This window comes from Oncorhynchus masou, chromosome 15 (genome assembly GCF_036934945.1).
Source record: "Oncorhynchus masou masou isolate Uvic2021 chromosome 15, UVic_Omas_1.1, whole genome shotgun sequence".
NCBI classification, from domain to species: Eukaryota; Metazoa; Chordata; class Actinopteri; order Salmoniformes; family Salmonidae; genus Oncorhynchus; species Oncorhynchus masou.
The window spans coordinates 58,203,333-58,222,193 of NC_088226.1; the positions used below are offsets into that span (position 1 = coordinate 58,203,333).

The 18,861-nt window shown below is 43.1% G+C and overlaps 1 protein-coding gene and 1 non-coding gene across 2 annotated transcripts in view; one reads left to right on the plus strand and one right to left on the minus strand.

The window, feature by feature from the left end:
* The window catches only part of LOC135556543 (DNA-directed RNA polymerase, mitochondrial-like), a 45,022-nt gene extending 26,621 nt beyond the window's left edge, over positions 1-18,401 (plus strand). Inside the window, exons 15-21 of the mRNA XM_064989836.1 lie at positions 166-279; positions 1,885-1,937; positions 3,314-3,412; positions 3,711-3,783; positions 4,974-5,065; positions 13,740-13,813; positions 16,125-18,401. Of these exons, the coding sequence (XP_064845908.1) occupies positions 166-279; positions 1,885-1,937; positions 3,314-3,412; positions 3,711-3,783; positions 4,974-5,065; positions 13,740-13,813; positions 16,125-16,174 (555 nt within the window). The 3' untranslated portion in view covers positions 16,175-18,401. The remainder of the gene's footprint in view (positions 1-165; positions 280-1,884; positions 1,938-3,313; positions 3,413-3,710; positions 3,784-4,973; positions 5,066-13,739; positions 13,814-16,124) is intronic.
* On the minus strand, positions 12,198-12,250 carry LOC135556969 (U7 small nuclear RNA). The gene has a single exon (XR_010458099.1). It is a non-coding gene; the product is annotated as a U7 small nuclear RNA (small nuclear RNA).
* Positions 18,402-18,861: the final 460 nt, after the last annotated feature.

Sequence of the window (18,861 nt, forward strand, 5' to 3'; positions counted from 1 at the left end):
GGTGATGGAAGTAAATTGAATTGCTTAGCTCGGTGTATCTACAGTAGCTGGCAGCAGAGGAGTAGAATGCTGTGACCTGTGAGTGGTATTTTCAAGTGTCCTACTTTCACGCAGTAGCTACCTCTCCTTCCATTGGCTGACCCGTGGCGGTGCCCTCTGTTTCAGGACTGGCTGACGGAGAGCGCCAGGCTCATCGCTAAATCGGGCAACACAGTGGAGTGGGTGACGCCCCTGGGCCTGCCCATCATTCAACCCTACCACCGGACCAGGACGCAGATGGTAAGACTAAATGTCGCTTACTCTAGATGTTGCTTAGAGCTCAGAGAAGCATGAAAGTAACTCTCCAGTGTTTCCAAATATCTATGAAATATAACCTAAATTTAATGACAATGTAAAAAATATATATATTTCAGTATGCTCTAAAGCAGCTTTTCTGTGTTGGAATGGTGTGGGCGTATACTGGTCATAATACTGGTATGGGTGTATACTGGTCATAATACTGGTGTGGGCGTATACTGGTCATAATACTGGTATGGGTGTATACTGGTCATAAAAAATATTTGTGCAAGTAGGCCGCTGATTGGCCAGCTCATCCTCCTTGAGGAAATAGTAAAGCATTTTTGAAACAGTCTGTTTGAGTTACAAGTTTGAGGTGTTTTTTTTTGTGTGTTTTTATTTTCTCCAATATATGCTTTGACCACATACGAGTATAGGATGAGTCAACAACATTATTTGGCTATGAGTTAACAGAATATTAACTTTCAAAAGTCTTTCACTGGACAGTTGAACGTCTTACACCCAAGCAGCGAGCCTTCCTTTTTTTGTCCCGCTACACTTGTCCACAGTAAAGTTACCCTGTACCACTGCACTGTTATACGAGCGCGTACATGTCAAACGTAGTCTTTTTCAAAGGGAAATATGAGAATATTTATACAATATATGCTCTATAGCTTAAATAAATCTGGCTGTGGTCGCCATTAATGCCAGTCACATGTCCACTGGAGAGATCATGAAAATAACAAGCAAACTTAGGTCCCTTTTCCCCCCTAATTGACCCACCTGGCAGACAGCTTATTGTTTGGCTATTGGTGTGTCTTTAACTGGTAGAGGGGCCTGAAAGCAGTAACCAATTACAGGGCTCCCTTCACCTCATTTGACTTCTGCTGACCTCTGCTGACAGACAGGGGGAGGAAACCTCTGAAAGCTCCATCTCTCAAGTTATCCTCAGCACTTCAGGTCTCAGCTGTGCCCTGGCCTGTCTCTGTCCCGGCTCAGTGCACTGCCACCTTGAGCAGGGCACCTCGCTCCTCTACTGCTCTGTGTGTGTACAGGTGTGAGTGTGTTTCTGTAAAAGCACTTTGTGACATCTGCTGATGTAAAAATGGCTTTAGAAATGTATTTGAAAGTGATGGGCCCCATTTTTCACCTCAGCCTGGTCAAACGCCACTCTTCTGTGACAGCGCCTACAGTTGCTAGCGGTGTGTTTCTGCTCTGTCAATAGATGTTGTTGAGATATTGGGCACTAGTTAGAATCACTCCTAGGGAACAAACTCTTTGTTAACATGTCTTAGTAGGCTTGTATTTAGCATGCTAGCTCAAGTCAGGTTTTACCAGTAATGAATGTCCTATTGTCATGTCTGTTACCTCTGAGCACTTGTAGGTCAATCAGAGGCATTCAATAAAAATGGACTCCACATTAATTTGATCTTCCATCAATTTGTTAGAAATAAGGACCGACTTAGGTGGTGGAAAGTCTACCCTGTTTGTGGACAGAATGTCTAATCCTAATCCAGTGTCCCCTCCACAATTTCATTGAGTGAAATGACATCATCAAACCTACCTGACTCACTCATGTCCTCCCTTTTCCCCTCATGTCTGCTGCAGCTGAAGGGTACCATCCAGGACCTAAGTCTCCAGATCACCCATGACTCTAAACAGTAAGTTCTTCTCCATCCCACTGTTTTCCACCAGCTGCCTTATCTGCTTGGTCTGTTTCCGGAAATCTCGCAATGTTGCACCTCTGGGTTTAGAAACTCTGTGGCATGATGCTCCTTCATCGTCTCTGTGAGTGAATTTCTGGGTTCTACAGTGCAACCTTTTTACTCATGTGCCTAAAAATAGATGTGTGCGAGCTGAAAAAGTAGCGTGAGCACATGTGCGAGTTGTGATACAGCATATAGCAAAAAACATCCTGCCGTAGCTATTTTCGAACTATTTCTGCTGTTTTGTTTTATAGCTGGTAGCTAATCACACACAAAATCAACATAAATAAGAATGATTTCTTATTTCTATGCAAAGGACTACGTAGAGTCCCATATATCCCACATCGCAAAGCAAAAGTGCCTGGGTCACTGAGTGAAACACTGAAAGATACATTTTTAGAAGCGCACAGGAATAGAAGTTGATATAACTTACACTAAAGTCTACTAAAGCGTGAATTTTTACTTGTGTTTCTTGGCTATTTACATAATTTGTTCAATAGGTTGTTCAATGTTAGTTTGAGCTTGCTCAACTGCTACAAGCAAAGATGGACCTCTCAGACAGACATGCGAATCCCACGTTACCAAGGTAAAGGCCCACCCCTTAAAGGGGGAGATGAACATTTTTGTTTCACCCAGGTGACTCAAATGTACATTCATTGTACTCCTAAATGTGGTCCTTGTTAAAAATCTCAGCGTAGAGCCTTGAATTTGCACATCCCATGTCATGTAGCCTAAGCGTTAACGATGAGTCAAAATCCACTTAGCCTTATTATTTTTTTCTGGTATATTCATTGATTTTCTTTCGCATTACATATAGCAGCTCCCTTTCGAGCGTTAACCTGTTTAATAGTTTTATTCATATCGGCCACAGAAAGCGAGATCACACTGTGATCCGGAACAACAGGGGCTTTCATGCAAGAAAGCCTTATAAGTTCCTTATAAGCGGCCCGTGACTGATGTGGTAAACTCCTCAATGGACATTTACATTTCTGCAACCTTTCAGTTGGAAGACAGTAGCCAAAACAGTTGCAAAGACGGCAATATGTTTTCCTTTCTCGCCAACACCCAATTAGCTGCGGGCTTACACAGGACATCTAAAGGAAGTGGAAGTATAGAGTGCAGTTGTGTTGGCGAGCTGCCTTTATCAGTTGAACTTCTGATTTTTTTCTTTGTTATTAATTCATACTGACCTACCTGTGCACTGATCCGTGGACTAAGACACTGGCTTTTCAGGGACTTAATTGTGTGTGGGTGCACGAGAGAGACCCACTGTATGTGTGTGACTGTGCGCTTTCTCTGTGAACAACTCTTTTTTTGTTTTCTGTCCACAGGAAGCCAGACACAGTGAAACAGAAGAATGCCTTCCCTCCTAACTTCATCCACTCTCTGGACTCCACACACATGATGCTGACTGCTCTCTACTGCTACAGGTACACTAAGTACTGACCTCTCACCTCTGACCCCCACCACACAGGACGGACCTCTGATCACATTCCCTACCACACTCTACCACCATTCAGCTAATGCACTGTCTGCTCTCAAGACCCATCTGAATAACAATTTCTGTTTGATCCCATAAACTGTTTTCATAGTATGTCACGTTGATTCAAATCTCTGTATGTCTCACAGGCTGTGTAACCTCATATTACGGTGTCCAGTTTCCACCACGATTTCCTTCCACAGCGTCTAGCCCTATGTCTCATGTTTCTACTCTGTGTGCTACTCTAGCGCCGGCCTGACATTCGTCTCCGTCCACGACTGCTTCTGGACACACGCCCTTACAGTCGACACGATGAACAAGGTACTTTAGTGCAGTATAGGAGCGTGGGGCATCCGCTTTCCTCACCTTCATTACTGTAACTTTAACGGTCTTAGCACACAGCTCCCCTGTATCCTACCTTTTTATAGACCTTCCCTGATGTCAATTAGTTTACACCATTGTCTGCCTGGCCCTTAATACATGCCGTTACAGCTGTTGGCAGGCAGTGCCATATGTCCCGGTGTTGCGTCCTGTCCTTTACGGAGTGTATATATGGCTGTGTTTCCCTGCCCCTCAGGACATCGAGGTGTCAACAAGTCTAAATGGTTTCCACTAGATAACACAGCTACAAAATTTACTATATCAAAACAATTCTGAACTCAAAGAGTTTATTTAAGCTTAGAGTTAGGCATAAGGTTCGCAAATGTGGTTAAGGTTAGGTCTAAAATCAGATTTTTAAGAAAAATTGTATGAATAGGCAGGGTTTATGACTTTGTGGCTGTGTTAACTAGTGATGACCAGACTATATTGAGATGCTCCTGTTCTATAAAGATCCAAACTATCCAAATTACCATAATGGCATTTCTGTATGAATTATGTGAAGAAAAGAGCTTCCAACTGTTATTTCTTCATCCAATCTCCATTGATTAGTATTGAAGAGGTTATTTCTTGTCATGTTTAAATCTCAAAGTGCTCTTCCCTAATTTCATAGCCAATTGAACAAAAAGCAAGAAGAAACACTCAAAATAACTAGGTCAGCACCTCAACATATGACATGGGATTTTATTACCCCTTTAAGATGCACACCAGAATCTGAAACAACAACATTTGTCACAAATTGGATTCGTAACATATCATATGAATTGAAGACAACAACAAAAAAAGGAAGAACTTCAGGACGTAACATATCACGCTAAATGGATGACGTACTGTAGTACACAATTTGATAACGTAGTACACACAACGGGGCCCACTTTTGGCTCATGACCACCACTTTCGGAACTACTGTCTGAAATATTACAAAAGTTTGAGTGCATCTTTAGGTCATTCTTCAGGAATGCATTAAATTGGTCCTGACCTGGCAGCAGTAATGATTGGCACCAATCACTCTAGCTTGTCTTCTATCCCCTCCCTCCTTTTCCACCTCTGCTTCTCTCCCCCTGTCAGCGGTTGGTTGAGTGTTGGGAGTATAGTAGAGTAGCTGAGCATGTTGTGCTCTATTGGGTTGCCAGGTTTGCCGGGAGCAGTTTGTGGCACTGCACAGCCAGCCCATCCTTCAAGAGCTGTCCAACTTCCTACTGCAGAAATACTGCTCTGGGCTATCGTAAGTTTCTACAACACACACACAAACTGGCCCACTGGCCCACCTCACTGGCAGAGCAGTTTAATTTGCACATAATTATTATGAAGATAAAAACCAGACAGGAAAAAGTTGTTTTTTAAACACACTATTAAACATCACACTATTTTATCTCAGAATGTATGTCACTGTGCATATTTACTGAATACGTTGCTCACTAAAAAGTACATACAATTGCACCGCCAATCCCACTGCCTCGCCATGTATGCATAAAACAGCGTTTCCCAAACTAAGAAGTCACGTCGTCTGATTTTAAAATAGGGTTGTGAGAGAAACTTACATATATATAAATATTATATATATATATTTTATATCAAGCTTGGTTCTTAGAACCGGGGTTACGTCAGTAACTTACGGTAGCAGTTAAATCTGTTTGTAATTAACACAGCGGTTTCAGCTTTCTTCCTTCAAATGTGCCCACATAAAAAATTACGAAATAGAGCAGCCTTTCGTAAAGTGTGGGTCGCGACGTGTCAGAGTAAATGTATAATTAGTTAATTACTGGAATTGATTTGGCCAAGTGCATCTGTGCTTTTTGTTCAGTGCGCTCTCCGCTTAGCAGCGGTCTCTGCTCAGTTTGGCAGATGTGGGAGAGGGAGATGCCCGTGTGCTTCGCGGTTCACCGGATCTTTTTTCTGCAGTTTTCTTGAAGATCACTCCGCGACACACGATGCAACGCTGTCGTTCAGCAGCAGATGATGTCCTCTCAGCCACTGACTTGTCATTCCCACTCGCCATCACTCACCGCTATCATCAAATGGACGCATGCGAACCACAAGTTCTGACTGAGATCAATTGTCATGAAACGCAAATACAGGGATTATTTTCTCTCTCTCTTTCATCATTTAACATTTAAGTCATTTAGCAGACGCTCTTATCCAGAGCGACTTACAAATTGGTGAATTCACCTTCTGACATCCAGTGGAACAGCCACTTTACAATAGTGCATCTAAATCATTAAGGGGGGGGTGAGAAGGATTACTTATCCTATCCTAGGTATTCCTTGAAGAGGTGGGGTTTCAGGTGTCTCCGGAAGGTGGTGATTGACTCCGCTGTCCTGGCGTCGTGAGGGAGTTTGTTCCACCATTGGGGGGCCAGAGCAGCGAACAGTTTTGACTGGGCTGAGCGGGAACTGTACTTCCTCAATGGTAGGGAGGCGAGCAGGCCAGAGGTGGATGAACGCAGTGCCCTTGCTTGGGTGTAGGGCCTGATCAGAGCCTGGAGGTACTGCGGTGCCGTTCCCCTCACAGCTCCGTAGGCAAGCACCATGGTCTTGTAGCGGATGCGAGCTTCAACTGGAAGCCAGTGGAGAGAGCGGAGGAGCGGGGTGACGTGAGAGAACTTGGGAAGGTTGAACACCAGACGGGCTGCGGCGTTCTGGATGAGTTGTAGGGGTTTAATGGCACAGGCAGGGAGCCCAGCCAACAGCGAGTTGCAGTAATCCAGACGGGAGATGACAAGTGCCTGGATTAGGACCTGCGCCGCTTCCTGTGTGAGGCAGGGTCGTACTCTGCGGATGTTGTAGAGCATGAACCTACAGGAACGGGCCACCGCCATGATGTTGGTTGAGAACGACAGGGTGTTGTCCAGGATCACGCCAAGGTTCTTAGCGCTCTGGGAGGAGGACACAATGGAGTTGTCAACCGTGATGGCGAGATCATGGAACGGGCAGTCCTTCCCCGGGAGGAAGAGCAGCTCCGTCTTGCCGAGGTTCAGCTTGAGGTGGTGATCCGTCATCCACACTGATATGTCTGCCAGACATGCAGAGATGCGATTCGCCACCTGGTCATCAGAAGGGGAAAGGAGAAGATTAATTGTGTGTCGTCTGCATAGCAATGATAGGAGAGACCATGTGAGGTTATGACAGAGCCAAGTGACTTGGTGTATAGCGAGAATAGGAGAGGGCCTAGAACAGAGCCCTGGGGGACACCAGTGGTGAGAGCGCGTGGCGAGGAGACAGATTCTCGCCACGCCACCTGGTAGGAGCGACCTGTCAGGTAGGACGCAATCCAAGCGTGGGCCGCGCCGGAGATGCCCAACTCGGAGAGGGTGGAGAGGAGGATCTGATGGTTCACAGTATCGAAGGCAGCCGATAGGTCTAGAAGGATGAGAGCAGAGGAGAGAGAGTTAGCTTTAGCAGTGCGGAGCGCCTCCGTGATGCAGAGAAGAGCAGTCTCAGTTGAATGACTAGTCTTGAAACCTGACTGATTTGGATCAAGAAGGTCATTCTGAGAGAGATAGCGGGAGAGCTGGCCAAGGACGGCACGTTCAAGAGTTTTGGAGAGAAAAGAAAGAAGGGATACTGGTCTGTAGTTGTTGACATCGGAGGGATCGAGTGTAGGTTTTTTCAGAAGGGGTGCAACTCTCGCTCTCTTGAAGACGGAAGGGACGTAGCCCGTTTCATACAAAATCAAATCAAATTTATTTATATAGCCCTTCGTACATCAGCTGATATCTCAAAGTGCTGTACAGAAACCCAGCCTAAAACCCCAAACAGCAAGCAATGCAGGTGTAGAAGCACGGTGGTTAGGAAAAACTCTCTAGAAAGACCAAAACCTAGGAAGAAACCTAGAGAGGAACCAGGCTATGTGGGGTGGCCAATCCTCTTCTAGCTGTGCCGGGTAGAGATTATAACAGAACATGGCCAAGATGTTCAAATCTTCATAAATGACCAGCATGGTCGAATAATAATAAGGCAGAACAGTTGAAACTGGAGCAGCAGCACGGCCAGGTGGACTGGGGACAGCAAGGAGTCATCATGTCAGGTAGTCCTGGGACATGGTCCTAGGGCTCAGGTCCTCCGAGAGAGAGAAAGAAAGAGAATTAGAGAGAGCATATGTGGGGTGGCCAGTCTTCTTTCGGCTGTGCCGGGTGGAGATTATAACAGAACATGGCCAAGATGTTCAAATGTTCATAAATGACCCGCATGGTCGAATAATAATAAGGTAGAACAGTTGAAACTGGAGCAGCAGCAAGGAGTCATCATATCAGGTAGTCCTGGGGCATGGTCCTAGGGCTCAGGTCCTCCGAGAGAGAGAAGGAGAGAATTAGAGAACGCACAAGTAGATTCACACAGGACACCGAATTGGACAGGAGAAGTACTCCAGATATAACAAACTGACCCCAGCCCCCCGACACAAACTACTGCAGCATAAATACTGGAGGTTGAATACAAACGTTGAGAAATAACGAGGAGCACCCACAATGTGTTTTGTGTGGGGAAGTGCTTAACGTTAGTAATGAGCCTCTCAAAACGAACAAATGAATACAACGACACGCCCTGGCCAAACATACAGCATGATGGTAAACCCAGGGAGTTCTTTCAGAACAGGGCAGAATGCTTCAGGAAACAGACTTCAACAGTGGAAAAGTAAGTAAACTAGCAAGGCATTGTTGTCATTTTATAACAGGCGATAGTAAGCAGAAATAAGGGAGTACGAACTCTCGTAGTAGATGTGAGTTTCGCTTTCAAACAATCCCGTGGCTTTATAAATTAAACAGTTAAAGTTAATAGCTAACATTAGCCAAAGCAAGCTAGCTAGTTGCTGATGGTGAAACCCGTAGTAACAGTACATATAAAGATCAGGCCTACTGTACATATTACTGTAGAAATGATTGTTGAAAACTAGTCTAGGATGGAACTGTTGCTGTTAATACAAATAATAAAAAATATTCTGAACTGGAATAAACTGATTGAGGAAAGATTATTTTTGAGGCAAATACTCACACAGTTCTGGGTTGCTCATCTACAGTAGGAAGCGGCCTCCTGCCTGACTGAGAAAGCAGTAGATGTTCTGATCCAGTTTGCCACCACATGAGTCAGGGTTTTCAACTCTGACCTACTTAAAGAAACAAGTAGAGAAGTGGTCTCTGCTGAGTATGACCTCCGTGTTGCACTGTTAAAAACTGAGTCCAGGATAGACCTGCTTGCTGAAAACTTTCACCACCTCTCATTAGGACTGTGTGGTCTTCCACCTCTCATTAGGACTGTGTGGTCTTCCACCTCTCATTAGGACTGTGTGGTCTTCCACCTCTCATTAGGACTGTGTGGTCTTCCACCTCTCATTAGGACTGTGTGGTCTTCCACCTCTCATTAGGACTGTGTGGTCTTCCACCTCTCATTAGGACTGTGTGGTCTTCCACCTCTCATTAGGACTGTGTGGTCTTCCACCTCTCATTAGGACTGTGTGGTCTTCCACCTCTCATTAGGACTGTGTGGTCTTCCACCTCTCATTAGGACTGTGTGGTCTTCCACCTCTCATTAGGACTGTGTGGTCTTCCACCTCTCATTAGGACTGTGTGGTCTTCCACCTCTCATTAGGACTGTGTGGTCTTCCACCTCTCATTAGGACTGTGTGGTCTTCCACCTCTCATTAGGACTGTGTGGTCTTCCACCTCTCATTAGGACTGTGTGGTCTTCCACCTCTCATTAGGACTGTGTGGTCTTCCACCTCTCATTAGGACTGTGTGGTCTTCCACCTCTCATTAGGACTGTGTGGTCTTCCACCTCTCATTAGGACTGTGTGGTCTTCCACCTCTCATTAGGACTGTGTGGTCTTCCACCTCTCATTAGGACTGTGTGGTCTTCCACCTCTCATTAGGACTGTGTGGTCTTCCACCTCTCATTAGGACTGTGTGGTCTTCCACCTCTCATTAGGACTGTGTGGTCTTCCACCTCTCATTAGGACTGTGTGGTCTTCCACCTCTCATTAGGACTGTGTGGTCTTCCACCTCTCATTAGGACTGTGTGGTCTTCCACCTCTCATTAGGACTGTGTGGTCTTCCACCTCTCATTAGGACTGTGTGGTCTTCCACCTCTCATTAGGACTGTGTGGTCTTCCACCTCTCATTAGGAATGTGTGGTCTTCCACCTCTCATTAGGACTGTGTGGTCTTCCACCTCTCATTAGGACTGTGTGGTCTTCCACCTCTCATTAGGACTGTGTGGTCTTCCACCTCTCATTAGGACTGTGTGGTCTTCCACCTCTCATTAGGACTGTGTGGTCTTCCACCTCTCATTAGGACTGTGTGGTCTTCCACCTCTCATTAGGATGTTTCTGGTCTACATCTGTGTGATGTGATCAATTAGTTTATTATAGTTCAGAATATAAAAAAATGTATTGTATTTTAAACAGCAACAGTTCCAACCTAGATTTTCTTTTAACAATAATTTCTACAGTAAGATGTACACTGAATTTTTCTTCTGTACTGTTACTTAGGGTTGCACTATCAAAAAGCCTGTGTGTGTGTGTTCTGTTACTCATCTGTGTGATGTGAATCTGTTTATTCCAGTTCAGAATGAAATTATTGTTTGATTTTTAACCGCAACAGTTCCAACCTAGACAGATATGAGTGTTTTTAATGGTGGAAAATAAACATGAATGTATATTTATATTAATTTTTCATTTCATTGTTATTTATTTTTGTTTATATTGCATTTGTTTTAGGCATAAGGGCAATGAAATGTACCGATATTTACATAAGCTTGGGTCCCAGGAAAATGCCACATTTCTAATTTGGGTCCCAGGCTGAAAAAGTTTAAGAACCCCTGCTATAGAGTATTCACTGTAGTGTATACTGTAGTATTTACAGTTAACTATAGTATAAATACTGTAGTAAAATAACTATTATATACTAGAGATGCACCGATATTACATTTTTGGCCGATAACGATCTGATATTTTCCTTGCCCTCCAAAAAAAGATACGATAACCAATTTTATATATATAGTTATCTTTTAAGCGTTCTAGTACAGTTAAATAGTTAAAACACACACACATGTTGACCAAATTAGTTTGTTGGCATTTACGTATGTCCCCATTACCAGTAAAACATCATTAAAACCCATTTCTTTCACTTACCTGCTGTGCTGTTTCCTTGTTCATTTGTTTGTTCTCAACCAGGATTTCACCATACATGTCAATCAGTGAAGTTTCAGCTCTGTCTGTGGCCTCTCTTCCTCGCTGCGCACTGTCAGTATGTCCGTTTCCATATTGTCCAGCTGTCTGTAACATTTCACGTAAACCCTGTTTCTTGTCTGCTTTGAAGTAGCGGGCCTTGTACCTAGCATCGAGCAAGGTGGCGACTCCGTAAAGCGGCTCAGAGATTGACACCAGATCGCTTGTTCACAGCCTCTACTAGAGTACTTTTGCAAGTTTTAACCCCACGGTCTGTCAGCAGTTTTGTTGATGAGCTTATTTCTTTCAGGCGTTTCAATGCCATGACCGAGGGTATCACGTCTGCTGCAGTCGCAGTTGATGAGCTTATTTCTTGAGTTAGTTGTTCGAATGGTGCTAGGAGTGTGTTCATGTTTCAAACATGTTCTCAAATGCCATTGAAATGGCAGCAGCGGTATGAGAACCAGCACATTCTTGAGCATGCAGTGCGGCTTTCCTTCAGTACGAAATCCTATCGACCCACTGTGCTGTCAGACTCGGCATACTCATGGGGATGACATTGCTGGTACAAATGTCAGTCATGAAGCTAATAGCAGTGACACCCGTAGCATGTAGCTCAGGGATGTGCATTTCAACAATACAGTGTAACTCCGGTAGAGAAACCATCTGAAAAATGGCGCCTACTTGGTAGAGTGTACCGGGGCTCGAGGTGCTCGTCCAGTCGGCGAAAGCCAACATCATCCGCGACAGAGAATGGTTGATTGTCAAGGGCCATGAATTCCATTATCTTGACATTAATGGATTTCACCTTTTGAGCTGTCTCGCTGAAGTTCTTACTCTTTCAAATGACTGCTCGACTTGAACTTGTTTAGTTGTTGGAAGTGTGCCCTTAGTATTTTTCTTCCTTTGTTCTGTGTAGCGCTGTATATTTTACATTATATAAGTATGCGCGTCAGCTTTGACATCGGTTTTGCACATCAGCGTTAAACTAGACATCGGGCTGTTGGCATTATTAGCTAATATCATCTGATTCCGATATGTTTACCTATTTATTTATTTATTTTATTGTGCATCGCTATTATATACTGTAGTAATGAATGTAGTGGTGTTGCTGATCGTAGTATTTAGTGTAATGTTTTTGCAGACATTACTGTAGTATTTACTATAGTGTTTTTGTTTTATTATCTTTGACATAGAAGTGGAGGCTTTCTCCTTCAGGAAACCTACTGGAGAAATACTAAAAGAGCACATTTTCCATAACCTGTAGGTAGGTAGGTAGGACTGGAGTTTTCTACAACCCGTAGAGAACACTGTACATGTACAGTATATGGTCTATACTTGACATGTAGGTTTTGACTTATGGGTGTCAAAAATTGGGATATGGGCAGGGTATATGCAAATTAGACACTGTAGTATTTATTATAGTTAAACAAGTGTGTTTTTGCGGACATTACTGTAGTATTTACTACATTTGATTTTTCTGGTACTATTGGAGTATTTACTATAGTCTTCTACTACAAAATTCTATAGTAAGTGCTACACATGCTTGAGGGATTCTACAGTGCTTAGTATTTTATAATATACTACAAAATACTATAGTAAGCACTTAACAATCGAGGGATACTACAGTGTATAGTATTAGACAGTATACTTCAGTTAACTACAGAATTCTATACTATACTTCATGTGGGTGGCACTATCCTTTGAACACTTTAAGCTACAGAAAATGATGACCCCATAATAAGACTCTCAAGCACCTGTGTTTTCTGTTTCCCTCTACAATGCCCACAAGCCAGAGTGGACAAGACCAGACACTAAATACGACTGGGGGGAAAGAACAATCACTCTATGTCCTTTTCTACACAGAAGACCATACAAAATTATTAATCTCCCAATTCCTTTGTTGCATTTGTCACTTCAAACCATACTTCCTTCAGATTTAAATACTGTCAAAAGTAGTCATACTGATTTGTAATAGATTGTAATAACCCCAACTTAAAAAAACAAACATTGACCGTTGATATCTTTTATTTACTTTGATCACTTTCTTTACATGGTGGGGTCGCAACATTTTTTTTGTCAAACGACAAAACAAGTGTGGTAACCCCTGGCATAAACAGTAAAACCAGACATGTACAGTAACTATGGTAGATAAATGGTTCTAAAACACGTGGAGTTTCTGGCTGCGATCAGTTTCTCTCTCTCTGCTTGTACTTTTTAAGCCTGGAGTTGCCATAGCTGGACTTTAATGGTAAAGCATACACACACATCCTTAAAGTAGTAGTTTGAGCACTGTAGAAACTAAACTTACTAAACATTAGATGGGCTTTTAACTATGCCATCAAATACAGAAATGGCTTTAAAAGTGCACCGATTCCCAGTCTATACCTTTAAAAGTGACTGTTTAGAAGTTTGACAGACCACTAGTGGTTACAGTAAAAATATTTTTTTACGGTTAGGTTGCTTGTAAAAAGTTGTTTTTACAGTAATCACTTGGTGTTTGGTTAAGTGTACATAGTATCCACACTGCTCCTTCAGTGGGGTAATTGGGCATCCAGGCCAGCCCCTCATCTCCTCTGCCAAGGCCCCGTGAGGTCATAGCCTCTAGGAGGAGAGGCGAGATGAGCCTGAGGAGACTGCACCACTGCCCTGCTCTCTTCAATAGCAGGGACTCCTGATCAACCTCTCACCACAACAACAACAACTTAATAAGCACTTAATCTGACATCCTTTCTCCTCCAGGAGCGAGGTCAAAAACAGTAAGTTTTTGGAGTACCGGAGGATGCTGCTACTACTGGCCAAAGTGCCTCAAACAGGTCAGTGTTTTTCTCTTTCTCTCTTTGTCTGCACCCTACAGGACCTGTGTATTCTGTTTGTCAGATCCATGGGATAATCCCACAGCACAGGGGTTGATTGATTAAAGTGTCAGCACCACACCCGTCTACCCATCATTCCTGAAGAAGGCTTTTGTGGTTGTTTAACCTCTGTCCATCTGAGGCTGGTTGGTACCAGCAGCTCCACCCGCCATGCATCCTTACACGACTCAGGCAGGTGTAGTGGTTTCTGAACCACATGGAGGCCATCACTACGGCAACCTCTGGCTGTCTCCTCTAACTGAATACATTGGAGTACTAGCTGAATACTAGCTAGAAGTTGTTATACAACAGGTGTACTCATGTACTATTTGAGAAGGTCCGGTCACGCAAAGGTCCGGATGGATATAGTCATTTATCGGCGTAGTAACAAAGCCCCACCTCACAACCCATGGGACCCCAAACTGTTCACACCCCTCTTGTTGGCGGAGAGTCCAATTTTTGTAAATATACATACTAGTCAAGAGTTTGGACACATCTACTCATTCAAGGCTTTTTCTTTATTTTTACTATTTTCTACATTGTAGAATAATATTGAAGACATCAACACTATGACATAACACATATGGAATCATGAAGTAACCAAAGAAAATGTTAAACAAATCAAAACATATTTGAGATTCTTTAAAGTAGCCACCCTTTGCCTTGATGACAGCTTTGTACACTATTGGCATTCTCTCATCCAGCTAAACCTGGAATGCTTTGACCAACAGTTTTGAAGGAGTTCCCACATATGCTGAGCAATTGTTGGCTGCTTTTCCTTCACTCTGCGGTCCAACTCATCCCAAACCATCTCAATTGGGCTGAGGTCAGGTGATTATGGAGACCAGGTCATCTGATGCAGCACTCCATCACTCGCTTTGGTCAAATAGCCCTTACACAGCCTGGAAGTGTGTTGTGTCATTGTCCTTTTACAAAACAAATGATAGTCTAAGCAAACTAGATGGGATGGCATATCGCTGCAGAATGCTGTGATAGCCATGCTGCTTAAGTGTGCCTTGAATTCTTAATAAATCAGACAGTGTCACCAGCAAAGCACCTCCACACTATCACATCTTCTCCTCCATTCTTCACGGTGGGAACCACACATGTGGAGATAATCCGCTCTCCTACTCTGCGTCTCACAAAGACAGCGGTTGGAACCAAAATCTCAAATTTGGACTCATCAGACCAAAGGAAAGATTTCCACCGGTTTAATGTCCATTGCTTGTGTTTCCTGGCCCAAGCAAGTCTTCTTCTTATTGGTGTGCTTTACTAGTGGTCTCTTTGCAGCAATCAGACCATGAAGGCCTGATTCATACAGTTTCCTCTGAACAGTTGATGTTGAGATGTCTGTTACTTGAACTCCGTGAAGATTTTATTTGGGCTGCATTTTCTGAGGCTGGTAACTCGAATGAACTTATCCTTTGAAGCAACTCTGGGTCTTCCTTTCCTGTGGCGGTCCTCAAGAGAGCCTGTGCCATCATAGCGATAAATGGTTTTTGTGACGGCACTTAAAGAAACTTTAAAGGTTATTTGAAATTTTCCGCATTGACTGACCTTTGTCTTAAAGTAACGATCGACTGCCGTTTCTCTTTGCTTATTTGAGCTGTTCTTGCCATAATATGAAATAGGGCTATCTTCTGTGTACCACCCCTACCTTGTCACAACACAATTGATTGGCTCCAACACATTGAGAATTTACAACATTTACTTTTTAAGAAGGCACACCCGTTAATTGAAATGCATTCCAGGTAACTACCTCATGAAGCTGGTTCAGAGAATGCCAAGAGTGTACAAAGCTGTCATCAAGGCAAAGGGTGGCTACTTTGGAGAATCTCAAATATAAAATATATTTTTTGCTTACTACATGATTCCCTATGTGTTATTTAATAATTTTGAGGGCTTCACAATTCTACAATGTAAAAAATAAAGAAAAACCCTGGAATGAGCAGATGTCCAAACGTTTGACTGGTACTGTATATAAATAAGGTATTTCTGTTTGACCTTTTTTTTTATTTGTCACTTTGGGGTATTGTGTGTAGACAACTGGTGAGGGGTCTGAATACTTTTCGAATTCACTGTATATAATGGTAGTGAGAACATTGACTCCTATACAGTGTCCTATAGAAGTCAACAGCCATATGTCAGGGAAACTCAGAATTGGACCACAATATTTGACCGATCAAAACGTAGACAATCATTACCCATTAATGTATCCTCCACTACGTCCTACCCCTTTTTCCTGACGTGAGGTTGTGTTCTTGTCTCCCAGGCGACTTTGATCTCCAGCAGGTGAAGGAATCCACTTACTTCTTCAGCTAAGAGGAACAGACTGACAATCAGAGCAACAGGATGCAAAAGACAATGGATGAGATGAGTAGGATTGACAGACTGTGAGGCTGAACACTGAGAGGGCTGTGTGGGGACTGGGAGGGCTTGTCTCCCTCAGGCATCAGATGATTGATCCACTGCCCGCTGGGTGAAGCCAAGGCTTTCTGCAACAGCTCCATCACACATAATGACCCACACAGACAGACCGCCATAGACCAGTGTGGGAGGAGAGGCCTCCTCTGTAGAGACAAGGAAATGAGAGCAGCTTCCCCACTCTGGAATGGAGAGGATCTCAATGATGCTCATTTAGGCTTTGACATTTCCCCTTTTACTGTTGTGTGTGAGAGAATGAATGATATCCCTTGTCTGAAAATGTGAGCGTTGTTATACGTGTGTGTTCCGGCGACTCTGTCCTCCCATAATGAACACCTTCACTATAAAGAGACTTCTAAGAGTGTGAGTGACCAGTGTGTTTCCTCCCTATCTCTCTCCACAGTGTTCTGATCTGCCTGTTCCCTCCCTACCTCTAACACCTGGCTGATTAAGCACATGATACTGCCTCTCATTGATTGAGGCACCCAGGAAGAGATGCCCACTCTGACATTTAGAGCCACACCTCATTTACCTCGCAAGTTTCCACTGGAGACAGTTACTCTCACTCACATTGAGAGGGAAGAAAAATAGTAATAATGGGTGGGTGGATGGATGGATGGATGGATGGAAAGGTAGCTGTGAGGGAGGACGTCATGAATTGTCCTTACAAAAAAAGACCGTTTTCAAACAATATCTGCAGTTGCCATCTGGGGGGAAGAAATGGTTCACTTCTGAGAGGGATTTTTTTTTTGTCAGTGAGCATTTCTCCTTTGCCAAAATAATCCATCCACTTGACAGGTGTGGCATATCAAGAAGCTGATTTAACAGCATGATCATTACACAGGTGCACTTTGTGCGTGGTACAATAAAAGGCCACTCTAAAATGTGCAGGTTTTTCACACAACACAATGGCACTGATGTCTCAAGTTTTGAGGGAGCGTGCAATTGACATACTGACTGCAGGAATGTCCACCAGAGCGGTTGCCAGGTAATTGAATGGTAATTTCTCCAACGTCGTTTTAGAAAATTTGTCAGCACGTCCAACCGGCCCAGACCACATGTATCCACGCCAGCCCAGGACCTCCACATCCGGCTTCTTCATGTAGCCTGGCGAAAGTAAACAGCACAGGACACAAACTAATTTGGGGTTTATTCTGTCGAAGCTTAAATAGGATCATGTAGAAGGGAAATCTCCACAAGATGAAGTGACCAAGTAAAGTTCAGTTTAAGTTACAACCAAGTGAAATAAATCTGTTTTAATAAAATGCATAAAACGAGTACAGTAAGTACCAAGTGAAATGCCTAGTGGCTCTGCTTTCTATAGAAAAACAAAATACAGAGACCACAATGTTCAGTTAGAATGGACTTTCTAACATTTCAAATATCTGGGTACAATATGTCCTTAATTGCCATAAAAATATATGAATACTTAAACACACTGTCCACATGATACCTTAACCCCATATGGAACAATAGATCATTTCACCCTTACTGCACTGGGGGAAATGTCATATCAACAGAGGTTACAATACAAAAATGAAACAAAATACAACGCCCTGAAGCTTTACATGAAATAGAATGTCATTCTGATAATTACTCACGCTTCAAATTATCTTATCAACTCCACAATGTGGTTCTGAGAGCACTGGTATTCAGCTAGCAAGAAGCTAACATCCTCATGTCAATCTGAAAGTATCAACAGGTTAACATGACCGTCTGTCATAAATATTACAAAATTAACGTCTACAGTGCAGATGGTGCAAAATCTGATACATTCCGGTACAAGAGTAAGACAAAGTATTGTTTACACATCTAAAGTAACGTTGGACATACGATGGATCTCAACAGCGCTCCAGTGTAATTGTTTGCTCTCACTCTTACACACTGAGCATGCGCAATCCCATAACTGCTTGCTCACCTTATTTATGGATCTCTTAAAGGAACAGTGCTATCTAGTGGATATAACTGAATACAGGCTCCCAAGTGGGTGGGCCTATGCCCTCCCAGGCCCACCTAAGGCTGCACCCCTGCCCATTCATGTGAAATCTGTAGGGTCTAATTTATTTATTTCAACTGACTGATTTCCTGATATGAACTGTAACTCAGTAAAATTGTTGAAACTGTTGTATTTTGTGCTCATATTTTTGTTCATTGTACAGTGCCCTCGGAAAGTATTTAGACCCTGTGACTTTTTTTCCGCAATTTTTTTTTTCTCAGCAGTCCACCCAATACCCCATAATGACAAAGTGAAAAAAAATTGTGAAAAAACATACCTTATTTAAACATATGTATTCAGACCCTATGCTATGAGATTCAAATTGATCTCAGGTGCATCCTGTTTCCATTGATCATCCTTGAGATGTTTCTACAACTTTATTGGAGTCAACCTGGGGTAAATTCAATTGATTGTACATGATTTGGAATGTTACACACCTGTCTATATAAGTCCCACACTTGACAGTGCATGTCAGAGTAAAAAGCAAGCCATGAGTTCAAAGGAATTGTCTGTAGAGCTCAGAGACAGGATTGTGTCGAGGCACAGATCTGGGGAATGGTACCAAAACATTTCTGCAGCATTGAAGGTC